The sequence below is a fragment of the Phaseolus vulgaris genome, chromosome 3 (assembly GCF_051622355.1).
Source record: "Phaseolus vulgaris cultivar YP4 chromosome 3, ASM5162235v1, whole genome shotgun sequence".
NCBI classification, from domain to species: domain Eukaryota; kingdom Viridiplantae; phylum Streptophyta; class Magnoliopsida; order Fabales; family Fabaceae; genus Phaseolus; species Phaseolus vulgaris.
In genome coordinates, this window is record NC_143500.1 from 13,051,353 (window position 1) to 13,075,952 (window position 24,600).

At 34.6% G+C, this 24,600-nt stretch overlaps 2 protein-coding genes across 3 annotated transcripts; one reads left to right on the forward strand and one right to left on the reverse strand.

Moving 5' to 3' along the window:
* Positions 1-297: 297 nt before the first annotated feature.
* CRR28 (Tetratricopeptide repeat (TPR)-like superfamily protein) lies at positions 298-2,452 on the forward strand. The gene has a single exon (XM_068606841.2). It carries the CDS (start codon positions 425-427, stop codon positions 2,255-2,257), a length of 1,833 nt encoding a protein of 610 aa, XP_068462942.1. The 5' UTR covers positions 298-424; the 3' UTR covers positions 2,258-2,452.
* Positions 2,453-2,944: 492 nt separating this feature from the next.
* Positions 2,945-9,144, reverse strand: LOC137806630 (actin cross-linking protein (DUF569)). Of its 2 annotated transcripts, XM_068606842.2 has the most exons (4): positions 8,549-9,144; positions 5,148-5,738; positions 4,360-4,651; positions 2,945-3,461 (listed from the first exon to the last, which is right to left on the reverse strand). In XM_068606842.2, the coding sequence occupies exons 2-4, from the start codon at positions 5,718-5,720 to the stop codon at positions 3,427-3,429; spliced, it is 900 nt and encodes a 299-aa protein (XP_068462943.2). In that variant the 5' UTR covers positions 5,721-5,738; positions 8,549-9,144; the 3' UTR covers positions 2,945-3,426. The 2 variants fall into 2 exon arrangements, with proteins under 2 accessions (XP_068462943.2, XP_090156356.1); XM_090300230.1 differs by lacking the exon at positions 8,549-9,144 and having other exon boundaries at positions 5,148-6,040.
* Between the last annotated feature and the right edge of the window lie 15,456 nt (positions 9,145-24,600).

The window sequence follows — 24,600 nt, forward strand, 5'->3', positions numbered from 1 at the left end:
CTTCACAATATTTTATACCAACCTTCATTGGAGGTGTTTGTCTTATAAGGTTTGTTTTGATTTTGAATTAAAAATCGTCAAATCAGATAATAAAATGTGTACTTTGGTTTGGTTTGGTTCACTATTATTTCAAGAAAATATTAAATAAAAATTATTTACAAAAATAATAATAGTTAAATTAGATAGCAAGCACTATCTTTAGCTAATTATTACCCGTAGCATATTTAGTGGTAGAAACAATATAAGTAGAATAAAATTGAACTAAGGCCATCATTATCTTTCTTCTTATACCTTAGTTTTCTCCTTATCCGTTTCATGTAGTGAAGAAGAAGATAAGGGTTGATATGGAAACATTGTTGATCTCTTTACACTAATTTTTCCAAAGACATCCCTCATAGTAATATACTTGATTGGGTCCTTCACCATGTCCACAAGCCCCCCTCCTGTGCTTTTCTCCACAACCGCCACCAACAACGACCAAAGCCAACACTTGAGCCACACACACCTCATCCACTTGTTGAACCAACCCACCACCTTGCCTCAACTCAAGCAAATTCACGCTCATACGCTACGCACAGTTCACACCAATCACCCACAAGCTCTTTTTCTCTATACAAGAATTCTTCTTTACTCCTCTGTGGCTGATCTCAACTACGCTACTCGTGTGTTTCACCACTTTTCGAACCCCAATTCCTTCATGTGGAACACACTCATAAGAGCCTACGCGCGAAGCACCAACACCAACCACAAACACAAGGCCATGGAGCTTTACAAAGCAATGGTGACGGGGGAAGAGGAAACCGCAGTTCCCGATAACCACACTTTCCCTTTTGTTCTGAAGGCATGCGCTTACACGTTTTCTCTTTGTGAGGGAAAACAGGTGCATGCGCACGCTTTGAAACATGGGTTTGAGTTAGATACACACGTTTGTAACAGTTTGATTCATTTTTATGCGACATGTGGTCGTTTGGACTTGGCAGAGAAAATATTTTATAAGATGAATAAGAGAAATGAGGTTTCCTGGAATATCATGATTGATTCTTACGCAAAGGGTGGAAAGTTTGACACTGCTTTGAAAATGTTTGGAGAGATGCAGAAGGAGCATGACCCTGATGGGTATACGATGCAGAGTGTTTTTAGTGCTTGTGCTGGTTTGGGTTCTTTGTCTTTGGGTTTGTGGGCACATGCTTATATTTTGAAAAAGTGTGACAAGAATATTGTGGATGATGTTTTGGTCAACACTTGTTTGGTGGATATGTATTGCAAATGTGGGGAGTTAGAAATTGCAAAGCAAGTTTTTGAAAGCATGCCTGCAAGAGATGTAAATTCATGGAATTCAATTATCATGGGCTTAGCAATGCATGGTAAGGCTGAAGCTGCGTTGGACCATTATGTCAGAATGGTCAAGGTAGACAAAATCGTTCCCAATTCAATCACTTTTGTTGGTGTTTTATCTGCATGTAACCATAGAGGCATGGTTGAAGAGGGTATTGTGCATTTTGACATGATGACTAAGGAGTACAATGTGGAACCAAGATTGGAGCATTATGGTTGTCTTGTTGACCTTTTTGCTCGAGCTGGGCGGATCGACGAGGCTCTAAACGTGGTCTCAGAAATGCCAATCAAACCAGATGCTGTAATTTGGAGGAGTCTTTTGGATGCTTGTTGCAAGCAACATGCAAGTGTTGAGCTAAGTGAAGAAATGGTGAGGCAAGTCTTTGAATCAGAGGGGAGTGTGTGTAGTGGTGTTTATGTGCTTTTGTCAAAAGTATATGCTTCTGCTTGTAGGTGGAATGATGTAGGGTTGCTTAGAAAACTAATGACTGATAAGGGTGTGACTAAAGAGCCTGGGTGTAGTTTAATAGAGATAGATGGAGGGGTTCATGAATTTTTTGCTGGGGACACCACCCATCCACAAAGTGAAAATGTATACAAGTTTGTCAATGAAATTGAGGAGAAGTTACAATCAATAGGTTATTTACCCGACTTCTCAGGAGCAACAATGGTTGATGAGGCTAATGATGGTAAACATAACACTCTAAGATTGCATAGTGAGAGACTTGCCATAGCATTTGGGATCTTGAACTCAAGACCAGGCATGGCAGTTAGAGTGTTCAAGAATCTTAGGGTGTGCAATGATTGCCACAGGGTTACTAAGTTAATCTCCAGGATATACAATGTGGAGATAATAGTAAGAGATCGAGCCCGATTCCATCACTTTAAAGACGGAAGTTGTTCTTGTATGGATTATTGGTGATTCATGCTCGTGTTCAAGGTAATATGTATATTTGAAAATCCCAGGTTACCAAATGACATTCTAGGACTACAACGATTGAATTCATTCTTTAAACGCTCCTACACAACACACTTTCCGGAGTTCTGAAGTTCAATGAGAAATAAAGAAAATGATGATCTTATGTTACATGAATAAATCCAACATACATAACAACTATCTTCAAACAACTTCTATTTGATGCCACTGAAACGTAATCAATTCCCTCTATCAGCTTTCCATCTCAGCTAACTTATCACTCCATGTTAGTTTGTTAAAGTACTAGTACTTGTATGCATCCTGTTTCTTCGAGATTCTTATTTTTCAGCTGGGAAATTGTAACATCTCCAAGAATGATTCAAAGCAAAAGCCTCAGTAACAGGACTACATGGATCACACGTACTAGCTCCATTTGGAATATTTTACCTAGAAATTATGTGAGATATATTTAAAAGTGGTTCACCTCTTTCAAGAACAGAACATATGATTCCAAAGAGCATAATGATCACTGGATCATGTTGACAAATAATAAACTTATCGCGTCAATATGATACTGATTTTACAAAGCAAAGATCTACCAGGTGAAACTGGAAATTTCACTTAATCTTGTTCCTCTTTCCAATCTTTCTTTCATTACATGCAGTAAAATATACAAACATCTGAGGCAAAATGTATATGTGAGAAAAAATGTTACTAATTCTTGAAATTATATGACTAAAAATAATTTACCTATACTTTTCTGAAAAGTTGGCTATACAAATGGACTTAAAAACATGAAAAAGAGAAAAATAACAAAAAAATGAGATACAACAAAATATCTGAATCCACATCAATAGACTAAGATTAAAGCTAGCACTAATAAATAAGAAGCCCAACAAAGACTTCCATTTACATAAGAATCGTCGACATTCTACAGACTATTGGACACCAATTAATAGTGGATAAGACTGACATGAGTTTCCCAAGGCAACTTTAAGGTACAATTGGACCTCCACGAATTCTTCCTTCTGAATGCAGGGAATCACTTGAAATAGGTGAAGTTTTGCAACAAATTCTTAAATGTTATCACATAAAATTTGAAACACGCTTTGGATCACAACGTAAATAGGCCTTGCATTTCAGTAGATTCAAGACTCCAACAATAATCTAGCTTGTCATAGTAGACCTTGCTCCTCAAAGTCTCTTGCCACTGAAACACCAGAAGAAGAAGCAAATGTTAGTTAGTTCAGCATGATAACATATAAGAAAACTCTAACCTAAAAACGTGAGGAAGAAGAAGCCAAATAGTGTAATTGAAGTCTTATGTGCAATTTAAACAACCGAACCAACATCGCAGGAATGTTATGATTTCTTAGAATTTGCGTGAACATGCTATATGAGTGGTACAGATGCAACTTCCTTACTTCTTAGCCATGACCAAATAACATAAAATAGAAAATGCTAATATTCGTTGAATAACTTTTATGAAATTTGAGGAACTATAACTGAATTTTTCCTTGAAATGAAACAATAACCAAGTCCTTAAGAAGTAGTTGATTTTTCTATGAAGTAGAGCAAAATATGTAAAGCAAAACAGCAACTTGAATACTTGATATAAACAACCATAGAGAATTTTCAAGTTCATGAGAGAATTATAATGACTGAAGCCATCAACATAATCCTCAATTCTTCAACTTAATACTTCTTTTGTTTTGCTCAACATCCATCATAATTTATAGGATCCAATATAAGGTTAGCGCACACAAATTTGGCTGGAAAGAGAGAACAAGAGAGAGAGTGAAAGAATAGCTAATAAAACTCTGGTTTAATCAAATTTGAATAGCAAATTACGTTTTCTAAACTTCAGAACAAAAAACTGTCTAATATTTTGCTCTACTTCAAAATAATAACAAATCTAGAAAACAGCTACAACCGTGGCATGTCACTTCAGCGCAATAATCTAGGAATCAGTTTTCTATTTTTATATCCTAAATTTTAGCAGAAACAGTTTAATGAATTCCCATAAAGCACAGTCAAGTTCATCAAGTTGTGTAACAAAACAAGTACAGTACTTGAGAAGAAAGACATTTGACAAGGGGGAGACTCACCTTTAGACGAGGGAAGAACCAAAACAACCTGCATGGTGACATTGTTGGGAGGAAGCTGCAAGCGAAGAGGGTAGAGTTTTCCATTCAAAGGACTTCGAGTGCACACAATAACTCCCTCAAGCCCCGTCTCTTCCACAAACTTCCGAGTCAACTGCTCAACCCCATTTCCTTTGAAAGTCAAAGAATAACCCTGCACATTCTCATCATCCACGTCCCCATTATCCTCTGCAACATGGTAGTATATAGTCCTCCCCTCCAACTTCGGTGGCGAACCCACATTTGAATCCGTCGACTGCAAACCCATCCAAACAAAACATTAACAGTCTAACCTTCATACACTACTAATTTATGAATCACACTTTCCATGACTTTGTCCCTCAAAATTGGATTTTAGTCTTTAGAACTTACATTTCAACAAAACACATTTTCGGTCCAACTAAAATCTCATCACTTCATAGAATGCATTCAATTTTTATACTAAAATTCAAATTTCAAGATAATTTCAGAAGCAAAGTCAACTATTTGCATATCATAACTAACAGTGGTTCCTTTGCCATCATGTTATTGGTACCGATTTTATTAATATCAGCCTAAAACAGAGTACACTTATAAAACTATGTACAGTATCAATTAACAATTTTCAATTATACAATAACATGATCCTATTACACTAAAAATAAAATCTTTATAGTCCAGTTAATTTCAAGCAATAATTAACATTGAACAATCAATCAGATGCATCAATTTGCAAAAGTGTGAAAAAGGAAAAGACTTAAATACACACATACCTCTTGTCTGGAGAAAGCAGTGGATTTGATGGAAACAGCAGAGGGAGTATAGGAATCGAAATCGAGGGAATCAGAGTGAGGAATAGGAGGAGGAGCAGGAGACTCGACGTGGATCTCCAACACATCAACATCCCACAAGATCCAATCCTGTGTGGCGGTCCTATGCGGGATATCGTGCGTCACGGAGTTCCTCCAAGGAGGGAGCCCCCCATTGGCCCTCAGAAAGTTCCCGTAACGGGTCTTCAGCTTCACCTGCGCGCCGTCCCGCACGGGCTCCCACTCCACGGAGGAATCCAGCTGCCGCGGCACGCTCTGCACCACCTTGCGCCCCGTCACGCCCAGTAGCAACGGCTGGTTCGAGGCCGTCAAATACTTGCCGTAACAGCTCTTGAGCCGTAAGAGGTTGTCGAACTCCGGAATGAGCTCCACTGTCCACTTGGCGTTCCTGGAGGATCCGTTTCGGTCCTGGGTCACCGATTCCTCGTCCTCGTCCGCCAGGAGGTACTTGTCGTGGTGGCTGCGCAGCCGCACCACCTTCGCGCGGTGGAAGAGCTCCATGCCGGAGCGGAACATGGTGTCGGAACTTGTGCTCTGCATAGCAATGGTCGACCGGTTAATCGAATAATTCGATTTTCTACTATCTATCGGAGGAACACGGTCGTTGACTGGTTGGTGTTTTTTTGGATCACAGATCAAATGCAAATAATTTTGTTTGCTTGGGCTTGCTTTGGGCTTAGAATATATATATATAAGAAAATAGATAGTTGAAAAAAAAAATTACCCGTTTTCAAGCGGTGCGATTTTAAAAGGGACATTCATGATTTCCCTTTACAGTAATTTTTTTATAAAGAATTATCTTTTATAAAAAATAGAAAAAGTAATTAGTATTTTTTTAAGGAGCAATATATATGGACAACTTGTTCTATTATATAATTCTTCATTTATGATATAAAAAAATTATTTTTGTCATTTTATATAAAAGTTAAAATTTTAGATAAAGAAAGAGTATACTGGAACAAGTTGCCATTCTATTATTTTCCTCTTTCAAATGATGAAAAATTTATAGTTTATTTTGTTTAAGGAAAGAAAAAAAAGTATTTTTTATTAATGAATGATGCAGATTGGGTAACAGTGAAGAGCAGATTGTGGGTGGCAGGTGTAATAAAACGAGAAACGCGAGCGAAATGAAAGTTCGCCGTTGGTGCATTTCTGCTGAAGCTCCGCGTGAACCAGCGGTGATTTGCAGAAGCCAGTTGGAGGAATAAAAATTTAAAATTTTTCATATATTTTATTCACTTCTCTGCCTGTCACCTAGAAAATGTACTTTTTTATTTATTTATTTCGCATCTCATGAAAACCCATAACGCTGTTAGAATTGTATTGTTCTAAAACTTTAATAAAGTGAATGTAAAATGTCTTAACTTCATGTGAAAATTTATGTTGAAGAAAGGACAAAACATCCTCATTAAAAGAAGGACAAAACACTGACTCCAATCTCATTTTACTTATGACTGTCCTTTCATTTTATGTTTAATCTGTTTGAAAGATTAAGAATACAATAAATAATTTCCAATTTGCTAAAATGACATTTTTATTTATACCATACAAAATAAATTGCATCCCTTATAATGATTTGATCGTTTTTACATTTATTACTCTAGTTAAGTAGATTATTTTTATTTTTATTTGAACATAAACATTATCTCTGATATAGCAATACGTACAAAAAAGTTTATAATGTAATGGTTTTAAGGAGCTGTTTATTTTTCTTTGGCTTATGAGTTCGTAATCTGTTTTTTCTTATTATACTTTATGGCTTGCTTTTTTTTTTATGGCAATTTAAAGTAAATTGTATCTGATTTTTTTTTATCAGAGTGTATGTGGTTTTGCTACTTTTGAGAAAGGATGTTACTATTATGTTTTTACCTTCTTTATTTTGCTTGTAAGTATACATGTGTATTAGCTAGTACCTCTTTTATGTTGAATATGTTTCTTTTGTTAAGAAAGATATTAATTTTTTTTATATATCAAGCTTGTGAAAACTTAAATATTCTTTTTTGAGTCTTATTTTTATATTGGTCTCCTTTCAATAAAACTTTTGACTTCCTGAAAGCAACATTCTTAAAGTATTAATAATAGAATAATGTCTTTTATTAAAAATTATTTGATAACACTTTAAAAACGTGATATTTTGTGAGGATGTAACACTGACTCTATATTATAGTATATGACCTGTAGCACACGCAAAACTGGTTACACGTGTGTGTAAGTGGTTCCTTATGTGATGTTTATGGCCACCAACTTTTCATGAAAAAAAAATTAATATTTTTTAATGAGAACCATATATTACATTGGTTAGATGACTTAACTGGTGTAATAACCCTATCAGAACTATCCAACCACAAGTTCCTCCACATATACTGGCACGCGCAAAACTGGTTACCCATGTGTCTATAAGTGGATACTTATGTGACGTTTATGGTCACCCACTCTTCATGAAAAAAAATCAATTTTTTTTAATAAAAATCATATATTACATCGGTTAGATGGCTTAACTGATGTAATAATCCTATCAGAACTGGTTACCCAACCACATGTTCCTCCACATATACTGGCACACGCACAAAACTCGTTACCCGTGTGTCGGTAAGTGGTTACCTATGTGACGTTTATGACTCACCCACTCTTTCTGAAAAAAATTAATTTTTTTTAATATGGGTCATATATTACATCGGTTAGATGGCTTAACCGGTGTAATATGGGTCATTCTGAGTAAAAAAAAAATATTACATCGATTATTTCTAAGAACCGATATAATATATTCTTTTGTATCCTATTTTAAAGTTCGCGCTGCTCATTCGCGCACAATCTTACTCTGTGACATTTGCCGCCTTAAATGTATGTTACTATTATAGGGTTTCAATATATTAGTACTCTTAAAAATTATAGAGTGACTTGTTACCCATTCTAATAAAAAAAAATCCTTTTACTTTTGTAATATGGTCTCTAAATATTATGTCCATTTTCATTTATGGCAGTACGATTCTATTTTCTCTTCTTCTTTAAGTTTTCAACAACAGACATAGGAGTTCAATCCAAGCACGTTGCAACCTAAGACAATTCAATGTGATATTAATTCATGAAAGATACTAATAAACAAGTGTTTTCAAACCATTCACAAAAAGATAAGTACTTTTATTTTTAAACCTGTAAAATAATTTATTACAAAAAAAGTTTAGATTATAAGAAATATTGGAAGCCAAGTATAAGATTTTTTTTATAATACATAGATATAAATTTTATTTATGAGCCTATCTTTTAAATTTACTTCTTAATAAAAAATAAAAAGGAATTTTAGTATCAACTCATGTAAGTTTATCAAAAAAGCCTAGAATTGGTACCTGCAACAGTGACGAACCCGGTTCTTCCGAACCGCGAAGCTCATCCTCCGACTCCAACGACGACGGAAAATGAGTCTCCGGCGAAGAAAGCAGTTTGTCGGGAAACTCCAGAGGCTCCACAGCCCACAAGATCCAATCGTGGGTGGTGGAAGCGTAAGGGTCATCGTGCGTGATCGAGTTTCTCCACGGTAACGTTCCACCATTCCCTCTAAGGTACTTCCCGCACCAGCTTCTCAGTTTCACGTGCAACCCTTCCGTTATGGGTTCCCACTCCAATTTCCCATTCCAACCATCCCCCAAACTCCCCTGCACCACCTTATTCCCCGTCACGCCTAACAGAAAGGGCGCCTCCGTCGCGGTTAGGTAACGGCCGTTGGAGTTTCTGAGACGCACGTGGTGGCTCTTCCCTTTCACCAGCTCCACCAACTATATTGAATTTCTGGTTGAGCCGTTTTTGCTCTGACGCAGTTTGTGGTGGTCGTCGTCGGCCACTAGGTACTTCCCGAGGTGGCTCCGTAGCTTCACGGCCTTGGCTTTGTTGAAATACTCCATCTGCTGTGCCTCCCACTGCCCCCCCTAGTGCTTCTTATATGAAGTTGTTTTTCCTTTCACACTCACCCAAATAAAATACTCCCACTTAATAACTATTTTAATAATATAACAAACTATTTTAATAATATAACAAGTTAAATATAGTCCGCACATCATGGAGGAGTTGATACTGAACACGAAAATACGTATAATTTCTAAAATATAAAAAAGTCGACACAGATCTATATATTATATAATTATAAATTACATAAATTGACAATAAAGATTTATGTGGAGTAAGTATGTTTTAGTTTTTTTAGTAGAAAGATTTTTCATACTAGTTCAAAAAGATTTATTTCTTATTTTTATAATTATAATAAAAATTTATACAATAAATTTGAGTTTTTAGAGAATTAGTGTATTTCTCCTTTTTAAATTTGTATTAGACCTGTGCTAAAATTGTCACAAATCTAATAAATATTTTTTGAATTCGACATTTCATCGATACATATCCTACGAGTGTCATACGAGTGTCGGTGTCTGATACGTGTGTTCGACACGAACACGCTATTTAAGAGAAGTGTTCAAGCTAATTTTACTGTGAAAGGTTTAAAAATAAATATATGATAAAAGGTAAGTTTAAAATTAAATTATATGAAAAAATTATTAAAATAATAGTATTGAAGGTTGTAATGTTATATAAAAAATATGGATAGTGAATATATTATTGTATTGTATAGTATATGAATTTTAATTTATGACCGTCAAACTATCACTCTTATTTAATATTAAGTGGTTGGATTGTATTTTTGGATGGTTAAACATTATATAAACCAAATAATGAATAGATTATGTGTACAAATGAAATTAAGGATCGATGTGTAAGAAAATAATGATAAATAACACATGTAACCATTTTTAGAAAACTTTAGGAGGAGATAGAGTTTGTTTATCCAAAGAAAAAAGAGGGTTGTGTTGTGTTTGGAAAGGAAGTAATATTGAAAATTGAGAAGGTAATAAGCGTGTGTTTTTGTGTATAGTTAATGTAGCCTTTTTAAATAGTGGTATATTATATTAATTGCGTAGAGGCCACGACGTAGAAAAGACTCTTGGTTGACGGAGCAAGTTGGACTTGTAAAATTTGGGAGTTTGAAAATGAAAAATGAAATCAAATGGAAGTTTAATAAAGAATGTTCTAAGAAAATCAAGAAAAAAGTGAGTTTGAGATTAAGTTGTTCTAGTAACATTCATTTTGATTGTTTCTACATCTTCATAAAGTTTAGCCTTTCATTAAGCAACGAGATTATGTTAAAATAATATTATTTAAGTTAAAAATTTCAAATTAACTAAAAATATAAAAAAATATAAAATTTCATAATATATAAGTAAATACAAATAAGTATATATATATATATATATATAAATACACTAGTGCAGAAATGTAAAACAACGACCCTTTATTTAGTGCGGCTTAGTGCTTAAACGCATTTGTAAAAAACACGGTGGCATTTTTGAAATTAAATTTTTTTACAAATGCGGTTGTAGAGTAAGACCGTATTTGTAATTCAATTCAGAATGATTTACAAATGCGGTCTTACCCTACAACCGCATTTGTAAAACAATTTTACCCTAAAAATTTGAAGCGCGCCACTAGTTTCACTTTCACTTTCACTTTCCTCTTCTCCGCTCTTCGTTTCAACGTTTTCCGCTCAGTTCAGTTTCTTCTCTCTGCGTTTTGTAAGTTTCATCACTCATTCGTTTTCGTTTTCGTTTTCGTATCATTCATTATTCACTTCGTTGCCATTGTCATTTTCGTTTCCTTACTTCGTTTGTGGCACTTAGTTTACTGTTCCATTAGTGTTCGGTGTTGTTTTCCTGCTCCGCCACCGCCACAGCTTCCGTCGTCGCCTTCGCCATTGTCTTCCACTCCGATCACCATCAATCTTCTTGACGACGGAAAGGTTGGTTTTGTATTTAATATTTATTTAATATTTTGAATTTATATTTAATATTTTGAATTTTTATTTAGTATTTTGAATTTTTATTTTTTTGTATTATAATATATATTTAATTAATAACTAATACAACTTGGAATTTATAACTAATAACTAATAATTTATATATTTATGTGTATTTTGAATTTTTGTTTATTATAATTTATATATAATTTAATAAATTAGTTACGGAAACAATTAATTTATATATTATTATATATAAATTTGTATTATATAATTTGTATTTTCTTAAATTTATATTATATATATTTAGTTAGTTGTTAATTACATTCTAATAAAAGTTTTATGTTATGTTAGTTATTGTTACTTTTAGAATAGAATTATCGTGTTTGGATTGAGTCCGGGGGTGTTCGACCCTCGACAAATGTGTGAGATAGAATAGAATACTAATTATTAGAAAATCCTAACTATTCCAGAATATATAATGGATCGAGGTTGGATTAATGTTGTTCGTATAAGTGATGAGTACGAAAGGGGAGTAGAGGAATTTATACAATTTGCGCAGCGTAACGCGATTATTAGTGGTCATGATGGAGCAAAGATCAGGTGTCCATGCGTTAACTGTTTGAATGGAAGGATACTGGATGTGAATATCATGAGGGAACACCTGTTATGTGATGGGTTTCTTCGATCTTATACAACTTGGACATGGCATGGTGAATTATTAAATTTACCACGTGTTTCTGTAACTGAAGAATATGGGGGTTCTACCATGGATGAAGCAGTACATGAGGATGGAGATGATGATCGATTGGAGGACATGATTCGTGATGTGGGAGCTGAGTGTTTTGCAAAAGCGCATGGATATGAAAGTATGTCAAAAGATGCAGAGACTCCTTTGTATCCTGGATCAACTAACTTCACACGGTTGTCGGCGGTGTTAAGATTGATGAATTTGAAGGCAATAAACGGATGGACTGATAAAAGCTTCACGGAATTGCTCCAGCTGTTGAAGGATATGCTTCTAGAGGGAAATAGTCTACCTAATCGTAATTACGAGGCCAAAAAGATTCTTTGTCCAATGGGTATGGAGTACAAAAAGATACATGCATGTCCTAATGATTGTATATTATACCGGAAAGATTTTGAATTGTTGAAAAGTTGTCCGAGGTGTGGGTTATCACGTTATAAGTTGAAACAAAAAGATGATGATTATATTGATGACATGGAAAAGCATGGACCCCCAATGAAGGTTATGTGGTATCTTCCCATCATTCCAAGGATGAAGCGTTTGTTTGCAAACCCAGACGATGCTAAGAATCTTAGATGACATGCAGATGAGAGGAAATGCGATGGCATGTACCGACATCCAACTGATTCTATTCAATGGAAGAAATTTGATGATGACTTTCCAGAATTTGGTAAAGAATCAAGAAATATCCGACTTGGTTTAGCTACAGACGGAATGAATCCGTTTGGTAATATGAGTACAAATCACAGTTCATGGCCTGTATTACTAGTTATTTACAACTTACCTCCTGGATTGTGCATGAAGCGAAAATACATGATGTTGTCTATGATGATATCCGGTCCGAAACAACCAGGGAATGATATTGATGTTTATCTAAGTCCCCTAATTGAAGATTTGAAGTTAATGTGGGACCAGGGTGTCGAAGTATTTGACGGATTTGCTAATGAAACTTTCAAGCTTCATGCCATGTTATTTTGCACCATCAATGACTTTCCGGCATATGGTAACTTATCAGGTTATAGTGTTAAGGGTCACAAAGCGTGTCCAATATGCGAAGAAGACACTGCTTCTCTCAACAATTGAAACATGGAAGGAAAACAGTATATCTTCGGCATCAGAGGTTTCTTAGAAGTCATCATCCTTACCGGAGGTTGAAAAAAGCCTTTAATGGACACCAAGAGGGTAGTGGTCCACCAACTCCACTAACCGGTGTTGAGGTTTACGAAAAGGTAAATAACATAGACCACACCTTCGGTAAGTCAAAAAAAAGTCATCTGTGACAAATATTTGGAAGAAGAAATCAATCTTCTTTGATCTTCCGTACTGGTCGAGGTTAGAAGTCAGACATTGTATGGATGTAATGCATGTTGAGAAGAATGTGTGTGATAGCTTAATTGGTACACTTCTTAACATTAACGGGAAGACGAAGGATGGTCTAAATGCTCGTTTAGATTTGATTGAGATGAACATACGCGACGAGTTGGCACCCATAGAAATGGGTAAGCGTACATATTTGCCCCCAGCCTGTTACACAATGTCAAAAGATGAAAAAATTAGTTTTTGTCAATGTCTAAAAGGTGCGAAAGTGCCACAAGGACATTCCTCAAATGTGAAGAGCCTAGTGTCAATGCAAGATTTGAAGTTAATTGGGTTGAAGTCTCATGATTGTCACATCTTGATGCAACAGTTGTTGCCGGTAGCTATCCGTGGGATCTTACCAAAAAATGTTAGACATACCATAACCCGTTTGTGCTCATTCTTCTCTTCCATCTGTTGTAAAGTCATTGATCCCTCAAAACTAGATGAACTTCAAAATGAAATTATTGTTATCTTGTGTGAATTGGAGATGTTTTTTCCTCCGTCTTTTTTTGACATCATGGTTCATCTAGTTGTGCATCTGGTAAGAGAGGTTAGATTGTGTGGACCAGTGTACTTAAGATGGATGTATCCTGTTGAGCGGTATATGAAAATTTTGAAAGGTTATGTGAAAAATCATTATCGTCCAGAGGCTTCAATGATTGAAAGGTACATAGCTGAAGAAAGTATTGAATTTTGTTCAGAGTACATGACAAAAGCAAATCCAATAGGTGTTCCAGCTAATTCATGGCACCACAGGCGTTTTACAAGTAAATGTTTACGTGGTGTGAATATTGTAAGCAAATCTCGATCAGAAGTCTTGCAAGCACATTTGTACATATTGAATAACACAGATGAAGTTGTACCATACATAGAAGCTCATAAAGTCATTGTGAAGGCAAATAACCCAAGACAAGCAGAGAAATGGGTCTTGATGGAACATAATAGAACTTTCATGCCTTGGTTTAAAGACGAGGTGTTCAAGGATTCAACGGCATCAGAGACTTTGACCTGGTTGGCTGCTGGATTGAAGTTTGATGTCATCTCATGTACAGCGTACGAAGTGAATAATTGTATATTTTACACGAAGTCCATGGATGAAAAGAGTAAGTTCAAAATTCTGGTGTTACTCTTGAAGCCGAGTCAATGCAGTTTTCGACTTCGAAAGATACAAATCCAGTACTTGGATCAATGGCATACTATGGGTTTATAGAAGAGATATGGGAGATTGACTACACTAAGTTTTCCGTTCCAGTTTTCAAGTGTAAATGGGTTGACAATAAAAGTGGGGTTAAAATTGATGATTCAGGATTCACTCTAGTGGACTTTCGAAAGATAGGGTATCGAGATGAGCCATTTATAATGGTTCAACAAGCATCTCAAGTTTTCTACGTGAAAGATCCTACGTCAGAACATTGGTATGTCGTTTTACACGGCAAAAAACAAGGGGAGACCATAAATGATATTGAAAATGGTGACCCCTGTTCATTCACACCAAAGATAATTAATAAAGATGACGATGTAGTTGATGATGTACATGCAACCCGTAAAGACCACAGTGAAGGAATTTACATATGAACTTTCAACCTCCATGCAACTTGTAAATAAGCATTTTTTATTTACATTTTTATGTATTATTTTTATAAGATTTTAATTCGATGCAGATTAACTAATGTTTGTTACCTAATTTTTTTAACAGAGACATGAATGACGATCAGACCCCAATCAAACCTCGATCCGGACGAGGCAGCAGAGGACCTACTAGATTGAAACGTCTCACATTGAGATTTGCTGCTGGTGAGAAGACACGTGTTGACATTGACGTCAACACTGGAGTGGCTTTTGGTCCTAAGGCAGATGAGTTTATGAGCTATGGAGTTGTTTCTCGTGAAAGGCTCTCCATTCTGATTAATTCATGGGATGAGGTGTCAGAGGTCGACCGGAACATGATCTGGGAGGATGTTCTGGTAAGCTTTACATTTTGATATAATGCTTTTTAATATTCATTGATTAATTTTAATTTGCTGATGTTATTTTGTAGGCAAACTTTGAAATTCCTGATGTGGAACCGCTTCGATCAAAGATTATATCCAATATCGGACTAAAATTTCGTACCTTTAAGTCAAGACTGACTTCGAGATACATTTTTGGCGACCTTAAAGACAAAAATCCATGTTTAAAGTACCAACATATTGATGAAGAGACATGGCGTCTTTTTAGAGAAAGCCGTGAAAATGAGGCTTGGATGGTAAGTGAAGTAACTTTTTTGTTTATATAACATTAATAAGTTTATCTTATTTACTTCAGTTTGTTTATTTCAATTATGACAGGATCGTCGGAAGAAAGCTCAAGAGATAGCTTTGAAGAATCTTACCCCGCACGTTATATCTCGTTCGAGGTATCGAAAACTTGAGCAAACACTGAAGGTGGAAAAGGAGAAATCTCAACAGGGGACGTTGTCTGAGAATGTGGAAACAGGGGTCACTTCTCCTCCATCACCACCTTTTCGCCATGTAAAATGGAAGAGGGCCCGAATTAAAAATTCGGGTGCACCAAGTTCTGAGCAATCCGGGGTTATAATTGAAAAAATTGTAAGTTATTTTTATTATTTTCATTTTTTTTAAAGCATTAATTATATTAATGATTGAAAATATGATTTTTGTGTACTCCTGTAGGATTCCTTGGAATCCGACGGTAAATTTGTTGCTGAAGGTCGTCACGATATCCTGGTTGAAGCAATTGGACGACCTGAACACTCTGGTCGTGTTCGTGCAGCTGGACAAGGGGTCGGAATTAAACTTTATTTTGGAGTTTCAGAACGACAGCCATCCTCCTCCTCCAAGAACGAAACTCAACTGAAGACTAAGTTACGTGAAGAAATAATGGAGGAGATGAGAAAGGAGACTGATTTGATGTGGCTGGAGATGAAAAAGGAGAATGATCGAATGTGATAAGAGTTTCTATCGCAACAAGTTTGTGCTGAGCCGATTGAACCCCTTGTTAGTCCCACTCCCAAGAGCACAAAGGGGAGTTGTGCGGCTCCTCCAACATCAGGGGATGATATCAATGGGCAGACAGAGGATTGTGAGTTACTGGTAGTGGGCGACAAACTTCCTCGGGTGGTGGCACTTGGAAAAGTCTATAAAAACGCCACCACCTTACATAACATTCCTCTCTCCCCTGATGTGGCGAAGGTAACAATTGAAAAAGTACGATTTCCTGATGCTCGTGTTCCACTACCTTCAGATGAGGTAACCACTGTGGCCGATGCATTTCAGACATTCGTTGCCTGGCCCAGAGAGCTCATTCGATCTATGCCCGAACCTCATGTAATAATTTCGTTTCATTATATTATTTTTTATTTATATTTATATATTACATATAATTTAATACAAATGTTGTTTATCTTGTAGAAACCTTTTCAGCCACCAAGTCCGGAAAAGAAGCGTGAGGTTCCAGTTGACGATCCTACAGCTTCCCTACGTCTCATTGCTAGTCAGATTGGCAATGATCCTTTTCCAGTTCCGTGGGATAATACATTTTTTCAAATAAACACTGAACTGCCACTGATGATTTACAACACAGATTTACCAGAATTTATATCTGGGAAACAGGAGCTCAATATAAGTATAATTCAATTTTTTATGATGTAAGTATCTTTACCTATTATTCAATTTACTTTATGTTAAATTATTATCGATTATGCTTTAACTAAAAACTTGTAGGTTTTTGCATAGAGTCTGTATCACTGAGGGGAAGGAAAATATGTATGGATTCTTAGATCTTGCATATACTAATCCCGTTGGACCAAACTCAACTGAGACTCAAACATACATCACTAACACCCTGGAAAAAGAGGGAAAACAATTTTTTTTATGCCCTTATATTAATGAGTAAGTATAATTATATGTCATCAATTATTATTATTTCATCTTTTAAATATTTACTAACTCTTTTCATTGATTATATAGGCATCATTGGCAGTTACTTGTCTTATCAATGGTTGATAAGACTGTTGTGTGGTTCTGTTCCCTACACAAGAAGATTCCCACAAAATTTAAGGATATCATTGATACGTAAGTATAGTATAAACTTAACTTTGTATGTTACTAATTAACCATCTACTAACGAGGTTTTTTGTATTAACCAGTTCATGGCGTGGATATAACATCCTAAAAGGTCGATCCAGTTCAAATAATTTGAACTACATAAGAGTAAAGGTTTGTAATTTTTTTCTTTCTCTATTATCATTGTTTATCAATATACTAACATATTACTTTTTATTGAATTATAGTGTAATAAACAACCAGGAAGCTATGAGTGTGGCTATTACATTATGCAATGGATGATTACCATTATAAGACTAGGTGTTAAAACTGGTTGGAAAGAGGTACTATATATGTTAAATCATTTTTATAATTCTTGAACATATATATATCTAAAAACTAATTTATGTCAACTTTGCAATGCAGTTATTCACAGAAGAAACACCAATGAATGAGGAAGGTATTTCATATGTTAGAGATTCTTGGTCCACATATTTCATTAATTTTTATAACTCTAGCATAGGTAAACAATAGTGGTTTTATTATATGTAATTTGATCACTTGTAAATGTACATTTTGATGATTTCAATTGATTACTATATTTCTGTATTTGTCTGGCTGGGTTTGATCATTATGCAGGTTATTAAAATATATGGTTTCTGCACAAAACAAACTGCACTTTAAAAAAAAACACTATTTACAAATGCGGTCATTTACCAAGACCGCATTTGTAAATAGTGATTTATGAATGCGGTTTTTACCAAGACCGCATTCATAAATCCTAAACCCCAAACCCACATCCCTCATTCAGAATAATATACAAATGCGGTTACTTAAAATAACCGCATTTATAAATGTGATTTATGAATGCATGCTGATCAAATGCGGTTCTATGACCGCATTTGTAAATTTAAAATAACCGCATTTGTTTTACATTTCTGCACTAGTGATAATATATATAAATAAGTATAAATATTTTTTAAATTTAAGTAGTTTTTAATATTTACATTCTTATATATGTCAATATATTAGCTCTATAGGATCTCTTATTGGATATTTTTTATTTGAAAATATCCTCCTAGAAAACTGTAATTTATACAATGTTATTAGTTTTTCCAGAACTATATTTATAAACAAATTTAAGAATAGAAGAATATGTTAAGGTTTTCATTCCATTACATACGAATGAAAGATGTATTAAAATCATTGTAGATACACCATTGCTGAAAAAATAAATTGCTAAGAAAAATACTACAATCTATGTAATGAAATAAACGAAGAAGAGGAAATTAATGTACGAAAGTTTTCTACATATGATAAAATATATAATTTGATTTCTACTATGATAAAATACTTTTTTTTTCTTCATTTTTCTTTGGTAAAAGAATCGAATAATAATCTATGAAATCACAAAATTAATAGATCTTTGTAAACTACCATATATGAGTATAATTTTTTTTATACCTCGAAGAATGAAGCATGTTAAACCAATTTAATCAGAAATCATATCAAGCCAAACAAAATAATCATAGTAAATATTAAATAAATACCTCATCACTCATTCTCCAAGAAACTCTCATGATTAAATCATTCAAAGAACAAAACCACCATGGTTTTTGTTTCCTCTTCCACCAATGTGTAAGAATACTAACATATGCTCAAGAGTTCATGATAATCATCATCACAACAAATATGATCATAAATTTATTTTTGTTAGAATATTAGAAGAATACTCTAAAATCTGGTTAACATATGGAAAATAATGATGTGTTGTACGAGGGAAAACATTGAAACTAGGAATTTCTATATTATTCAACGTTGTTCGTAGAAATTTCAGAAAGTGGATCGTGTAATCGTCAAAGGGACCTTTTCATTAGTAAATATGTTCGAGAAAAAGAAAATGAAAAGAAAAAAAAAATGAAAGAGGAGGAATATGATGGAAAAGATAACCTAAGAAAACACGTCGAATTTGTCCCAAAGTTATGCCATATGTGACTAATTTTTCGTTGTTTCTGATTGGTTTCTATTTTATTATTCATATTATTTGTAATAATAACTCAGTTATAAATTTTCAATATATATTCTCACCAATAATAATAAAATGTATGAGAAATAATTTATAATTATTATTTTTTTTAAAAAGTAGTTTTAGTAAAATTTGATTTTCACAGCTTGTATTATTCAAACTTATAGTAGGTTTCTAATCAATAATTCGTGTTGATTAAGACTTTTGTATAGAAAAATAGTTACGTTATAATAGGTGTTTATGAACATATTTCGTGAGAGAGCATTTAAAATGTCAATATACATAACATGATTTGTAAACAAAGATTAATGTTAAATTACGTACGAAATTTGACTTATTTTATTTTCTTAAATGATTAAAAACTTTTGGGTATTAATATTTGATATCTTATTAATGGTGTATAAAGCACTTTTAGGCTAATTAAGCGAAATTACCTAATATCACGATCTCCACGTTATATATCTTTAATTTTCTCGTCAATATTTGTTGAATATATATCTCTATTCAAAATAACTCAAATATTTAGTGATGCTTCAAATATCAACAACAACTTTTTCTTACCATTATTATTTTTGAAAAAAATCACCAATAACATCGACCCCTTTATTTTTTTTTCATAATCAATTCAATTTTACAAATTAAACTAACTCACTGCTCATGCTAGAAATTCATCAATATACTTTCTTTTGAACCAAAATTAAAATATCATATTTTTTTTTTACAAAAAGAAGCGGTTAAGACTTTTGAGATATAATATTGTATTATACATGGCTCCCACACTAATGGAACCCACTATTGAAATCAACTCCGAAATAATAATCAAGCACATCTTAACTATTATACTCAAATAATTATTTAAGAAGCCAAATTAACATAATTAAGGTGCATGAAGTGTTTGTGATAGTATGAGATTAACTATTCATGCAAATCTATATTCACCAATATGATGGTCTACATGACCTTATAAATATATGAATCATGATCAAGAAAAAATACACATTTAATAATATTTATCACCCTAATTGTCAAATATCGAGCATCAAAAAATTATTTGCAGATATCCTCACTTATATCGTGATCTGAAAATCAAGATTTAGTACCCAAGAGTTTGATATGAGACTTTCCCAACCCATACAAGAACAAATATAAACAAATTGCTCAATTTTTCTTTATGCATAAGAGAGTTAGTTTAATTTGTAAAATTGAATTGACAATACAAATATATATATATATATATTGATTTTTTTAAAAAAATTGACTATAAATAATAGTAAGAGAGTTTTTACATATATATTTAATTTAAGTTATTTTGACTTATACTTGTATAAGATCTAGATAGTACATGCTATCGGCTGAACAATTGTACTTCTCATTTGGTCGCTCCTCCTTTGCTTCTCTTCTCATATTCCTTCCTTAGTCCTTGGTTGAGAGTGACCTACAAAAGGTTCTCCGACGATCAAGTAAGTGTTTTGTATGAAAGTGTGTAATATATTGATAAAAGTGTACCTTATTCTTGTATAATCATTATTTATAGTGTTTGTAATGTGTTATCTCATTTATGAGTTGCATTTAATGAGTATTTTTTTCTAAAATGGCATTACCTGATTTGTCGCGTAACTCCTTATTTTATCTTGATGCATTAATTCTTTGCGGGCGGCCTTCAATACCGAGTGACGTGGTTTGGTCGGCCTTGACCGGTACACTTGCCCCCTAGGCTCGAGGGAAAACCTTCCAGAAGAGTCTAAACGTGACCGTTTGGTGTCTCGAGGTTGAAAGTGATAGTTTTGACCATTAATGGTTGCAGTCACTAGTACAAAATATGAAAACAACGACCCTTTATTTAGTGCGACTTTGCGCTTAAACGCATTTGTAAAAAATGCGGTGGCATTTTTGTAATTAAATTGATTTACAAATGCGGTCTTACCCTAGAACCGCATTTGTAAATCAATTTTACCCTAAAAATTGAAGCGCGCCACTAGTTTTCACTTTCACTTTCTTCTTCTCCGCTCTTCGTTTCAACGTTCTGTTTCAGCTCTCCCTTTGCATTGTAAGTTTCAGCTCTCTCCGCTTCAACGTTTGTTTTCGTTTTCGTTTTTGTCATTGTCATTATTCACTTCCTTGGCATTGTCATTTCGTTTCCTAACTCGTTTTTGTCATATAGGTGGTTACTGTTCTATTGGGTTCGTCGGTCTTTTCTGCTCCGCCACTGCCACTGTCATAGTCGAAAACTTCCGCCACCGCCTGCGCCTTCGTCTTCGTCTTCGTCCTCGTCTTCGTCTTGTGCCTCTGCCACTCCGATCACCATCAACCTAAAGGTTGGTGTTGTATTTAATTTATATTTAATATTTTGAATTTATATTTAATATTTTGAATTTATATTTAATATTTTGAATTGTTATTTTTCTGTATTATAATATATATTTAATTAATAACTAATACAACTTGGAATTTATAACTAATAACTAATAATTTATATATTTGTGTGTATTTTGAATTTTTGTATTATATAATTTCTATTTTCTTAAATTTATATTATATATTTAGTTAGTTGTTAATTACATTTTAATAAAAGTTTTATGATATGTTAGTTATTGTTACTTTTAGAATAGAAATATTGTGTTTGGATTGAGTCCGGGGGTGTTCGACCCTCGGCAAATGTGTGAGATTGAATAGAATACTAATTATTAGAAAATCCTAACTATATTCCATAATATATAATGGATCGAAGTTGGATTAATGTTGTTCGTATAAGTGATGAGTACGAAAGGGGAGTAGAGGAATTTATACAATTTGCGCAGCGTAACGTGATTATTAGTGGTCATGATGGAGCAAAGATCAGGTGTCCGTGCGTTAACTGTTTGAATGGAAGGATACTGGATGTGAATATCATGAGGGAACACCTGCTGTGTGATGGGTTTCTTCGATCTTATACAACTTGGACATGGCATGGTGAATTATTAAATTTACCACGTGTTTTCGTAACTAAGGAATATGTGGGTTCTACCATGGATGAAGCAGTACACGATGATGGAGATGATGGTCGATTGGAGGACATGATTCGTGATGTGGGAGCTGAGTGTTTTGCAAAAGCGCATGGATATGAAAGTATGTCAAAAGATGCAGAAACTCCTTTGTATCCTGGATCAACTAACTTCACACGGTTGTCGGCGGTGTTAAGATTGATGAATTTGAAGGCAATAAACGGATGGACTGATAAAAGCTTCACGGAATTGCTCCAGCTGTTGAAGGATATGCTTCTAGAGGGAAATAGTCTACCTAATCGTAATTACGAGGCCAAAAAGATTCTTTGTCCAATGGGTATGAAGTACAAAAAGATACATGCATGTCCTAATGATTGTATATTATACCGGAAAGATTTTGAATTGTTGAAAAGTTGTCCGAGGTGTGGGTTATCACGTTATAAGTTGAAACAAAAAGATGATGATTCTATTGATGACATGGAAAAGCATGGAACCCCATTGAAGGTTATGTGGTATCTTCCCATCATTCCAAGGATGAAGCGTTTGTTTGCAAACCCAGACGATGCTAAGAATCTTAGATGGCATGCAGATGAGAGGAAATGCGATGGCATGTACCGACATCCAGCTGATTCTATTCAATGGAAGAAATTTGATGATGACTTTCCAGAATTTGGTAAAGAATGAAGAAATATCCGACTTGGTTTAACTACAGACGGAATGAATCCGTTTGGTAATATGAGTACAAATCACAGTTCATGGCCTGTATTACTAGTTATTTACAACTTACCTCCTGGATTGTGCATGAAGCGAAAATACATGATGTTGTCTATGATGATATCCGGTCCGAAACAACCAGGGAATGATATTGATGTTTATCTAAGTCCCCTAATTGAAGATTTGAAGTTAATGTGGGACTAGGGTGTCGAAGTATTTGACGGATTTGCTAATGAAACTTTCAAGCTTCATGCCATGTTATTTTGCACCATCAATGACTTTCCGGCATATGGTAACTTATCAGGTTATAGTGTTAAGGGTCACAAAGCGTGTCCAATATGCGAAGAAGACACTGCTTCTCAAAAATTGAAACATGGAAGGAAAACAGTATATCTTCGGCATCAGAGGTTTCTTAGAAGTCATCATCCCTACCGGAGGTTGAAAAAAGCCTTTAATGGACACCAAGAGGGTAGTGGTCCACCAACTCCATTAACCGGTGTTGAGGTTTACCAAAAGGTAAATAACATAGACCACACCTTCGGTAAGTCCAAAAAAAAGTCATCTGTGACAAATATTTGGAAGAAGAAATCAATCTTCTTTGATCTTCCGTACTGGTCGAGGTTAGAAGTCAGACATTGTATAGATGTAATGCATGTTGAGAAGAATGTGTGTGATAGCTTAATTGGTACACTTCTTAACATTAACGGGAAGACGAAGGATGGTCTAAATGCTCGTTTAGATTTGATTGAGATGAACATACGCGGCGAGTTGGCACCCATAGAAATGGGTAAGCGTACATATTTGCCCCCAGCCTGTTACACAATGTCAAAAGATGAAAAAATTAGTTTTTGTCAATGTCTAAAGGGTGTGAAAGTGCCACAAGGACATTCCTCAAATGTGAAGAGCCAAGTGTCAATGCAAGATTTGAAGTTAATTGGGTTGAAGTCTCATGATTGTCACATCTTGATGCAACAGTTGTTGCCGGTAGCTATCCGTGGGATCTTACCAAAAAATGTTAGACACACCATAACCCGTTTGTGCTCATTCTTCTCTTCCATCTGTTGTAAAGTCATTGATCCCTCAAAACTAGATGAACTTCAAAATGAAATTGTTGTTATCTTGTGTGAATTGGAAATATTTTTTCCTCCGTCTTTTTTTGACATCATGGTTCATCTAGTGGTGCATCTGGTAAGAGAGGTTAGATTGTGTGGACCAGTGTACTTAAGATGGATGTATCCTGTTGAGCGGTATATGAAAATTTTGAAAGGTTATGTGAAAAATCATTATCGTCCAGAGGCTTCAATGATTGAAAGGTACATAGCTGAAGAAATTATTGAATTTTGTTCAGAGTACATGACAAAAGAAAATCCAATAGGTGTTCCAGCTAATTCATGGCACCACAGGCGTTCTACAAGTAAATGTTTACGTGGTGTGAATATTGTAAGCAAATCTCGATCAGAAGTCTTGCAAGCACATTTGTACATATTGAATAACACAGATGAAGTTGTACCTTACATAGAAGCTCATAAAGCCATTGTGAAGGCAAATAACCCAAGACAAGCAGAGAAATGGGTGTTGATGGAACATAATAGAACTTTCATGCCTTGGTTTAAAGACGAGGTGTTCAAGGATTCAACGGCATCAGAGACCTTGACTTGGTTGGTTGCTGGATTGAAGTTTGATGTCATCTCA

Coding starts and splice junctions, on each gene's coding strand:
- CRR28 (XM_068606841.2), top strand. CDS start 425: ATGTCCACAAGCCCCCCTCCTGTGCTTTTCTCCACAACCGCCACCAAC.
- LOC137806630 (XM_090300230.1), bottom strand. CDS start 5,744: ATGCAGAGCACAAGTTCCGACACCATGTTCCGCTCCGGCATGGAGCTC. Junction 4,652..5,147: donor CTGCTTTCTCCAGACAAGAG/GTATGTGTGTAT, acceptor ATGGGTTTGCAG/TCGACGGATTCAAATGTGGG. Junction 3,462..4,359: donor GGTTCTTCCCTCGTCTAAAG/GTGAGTCTCCCC, acceptor CTGGTGTTTCAG/TGGCAAGAGACTTTGAGGAG.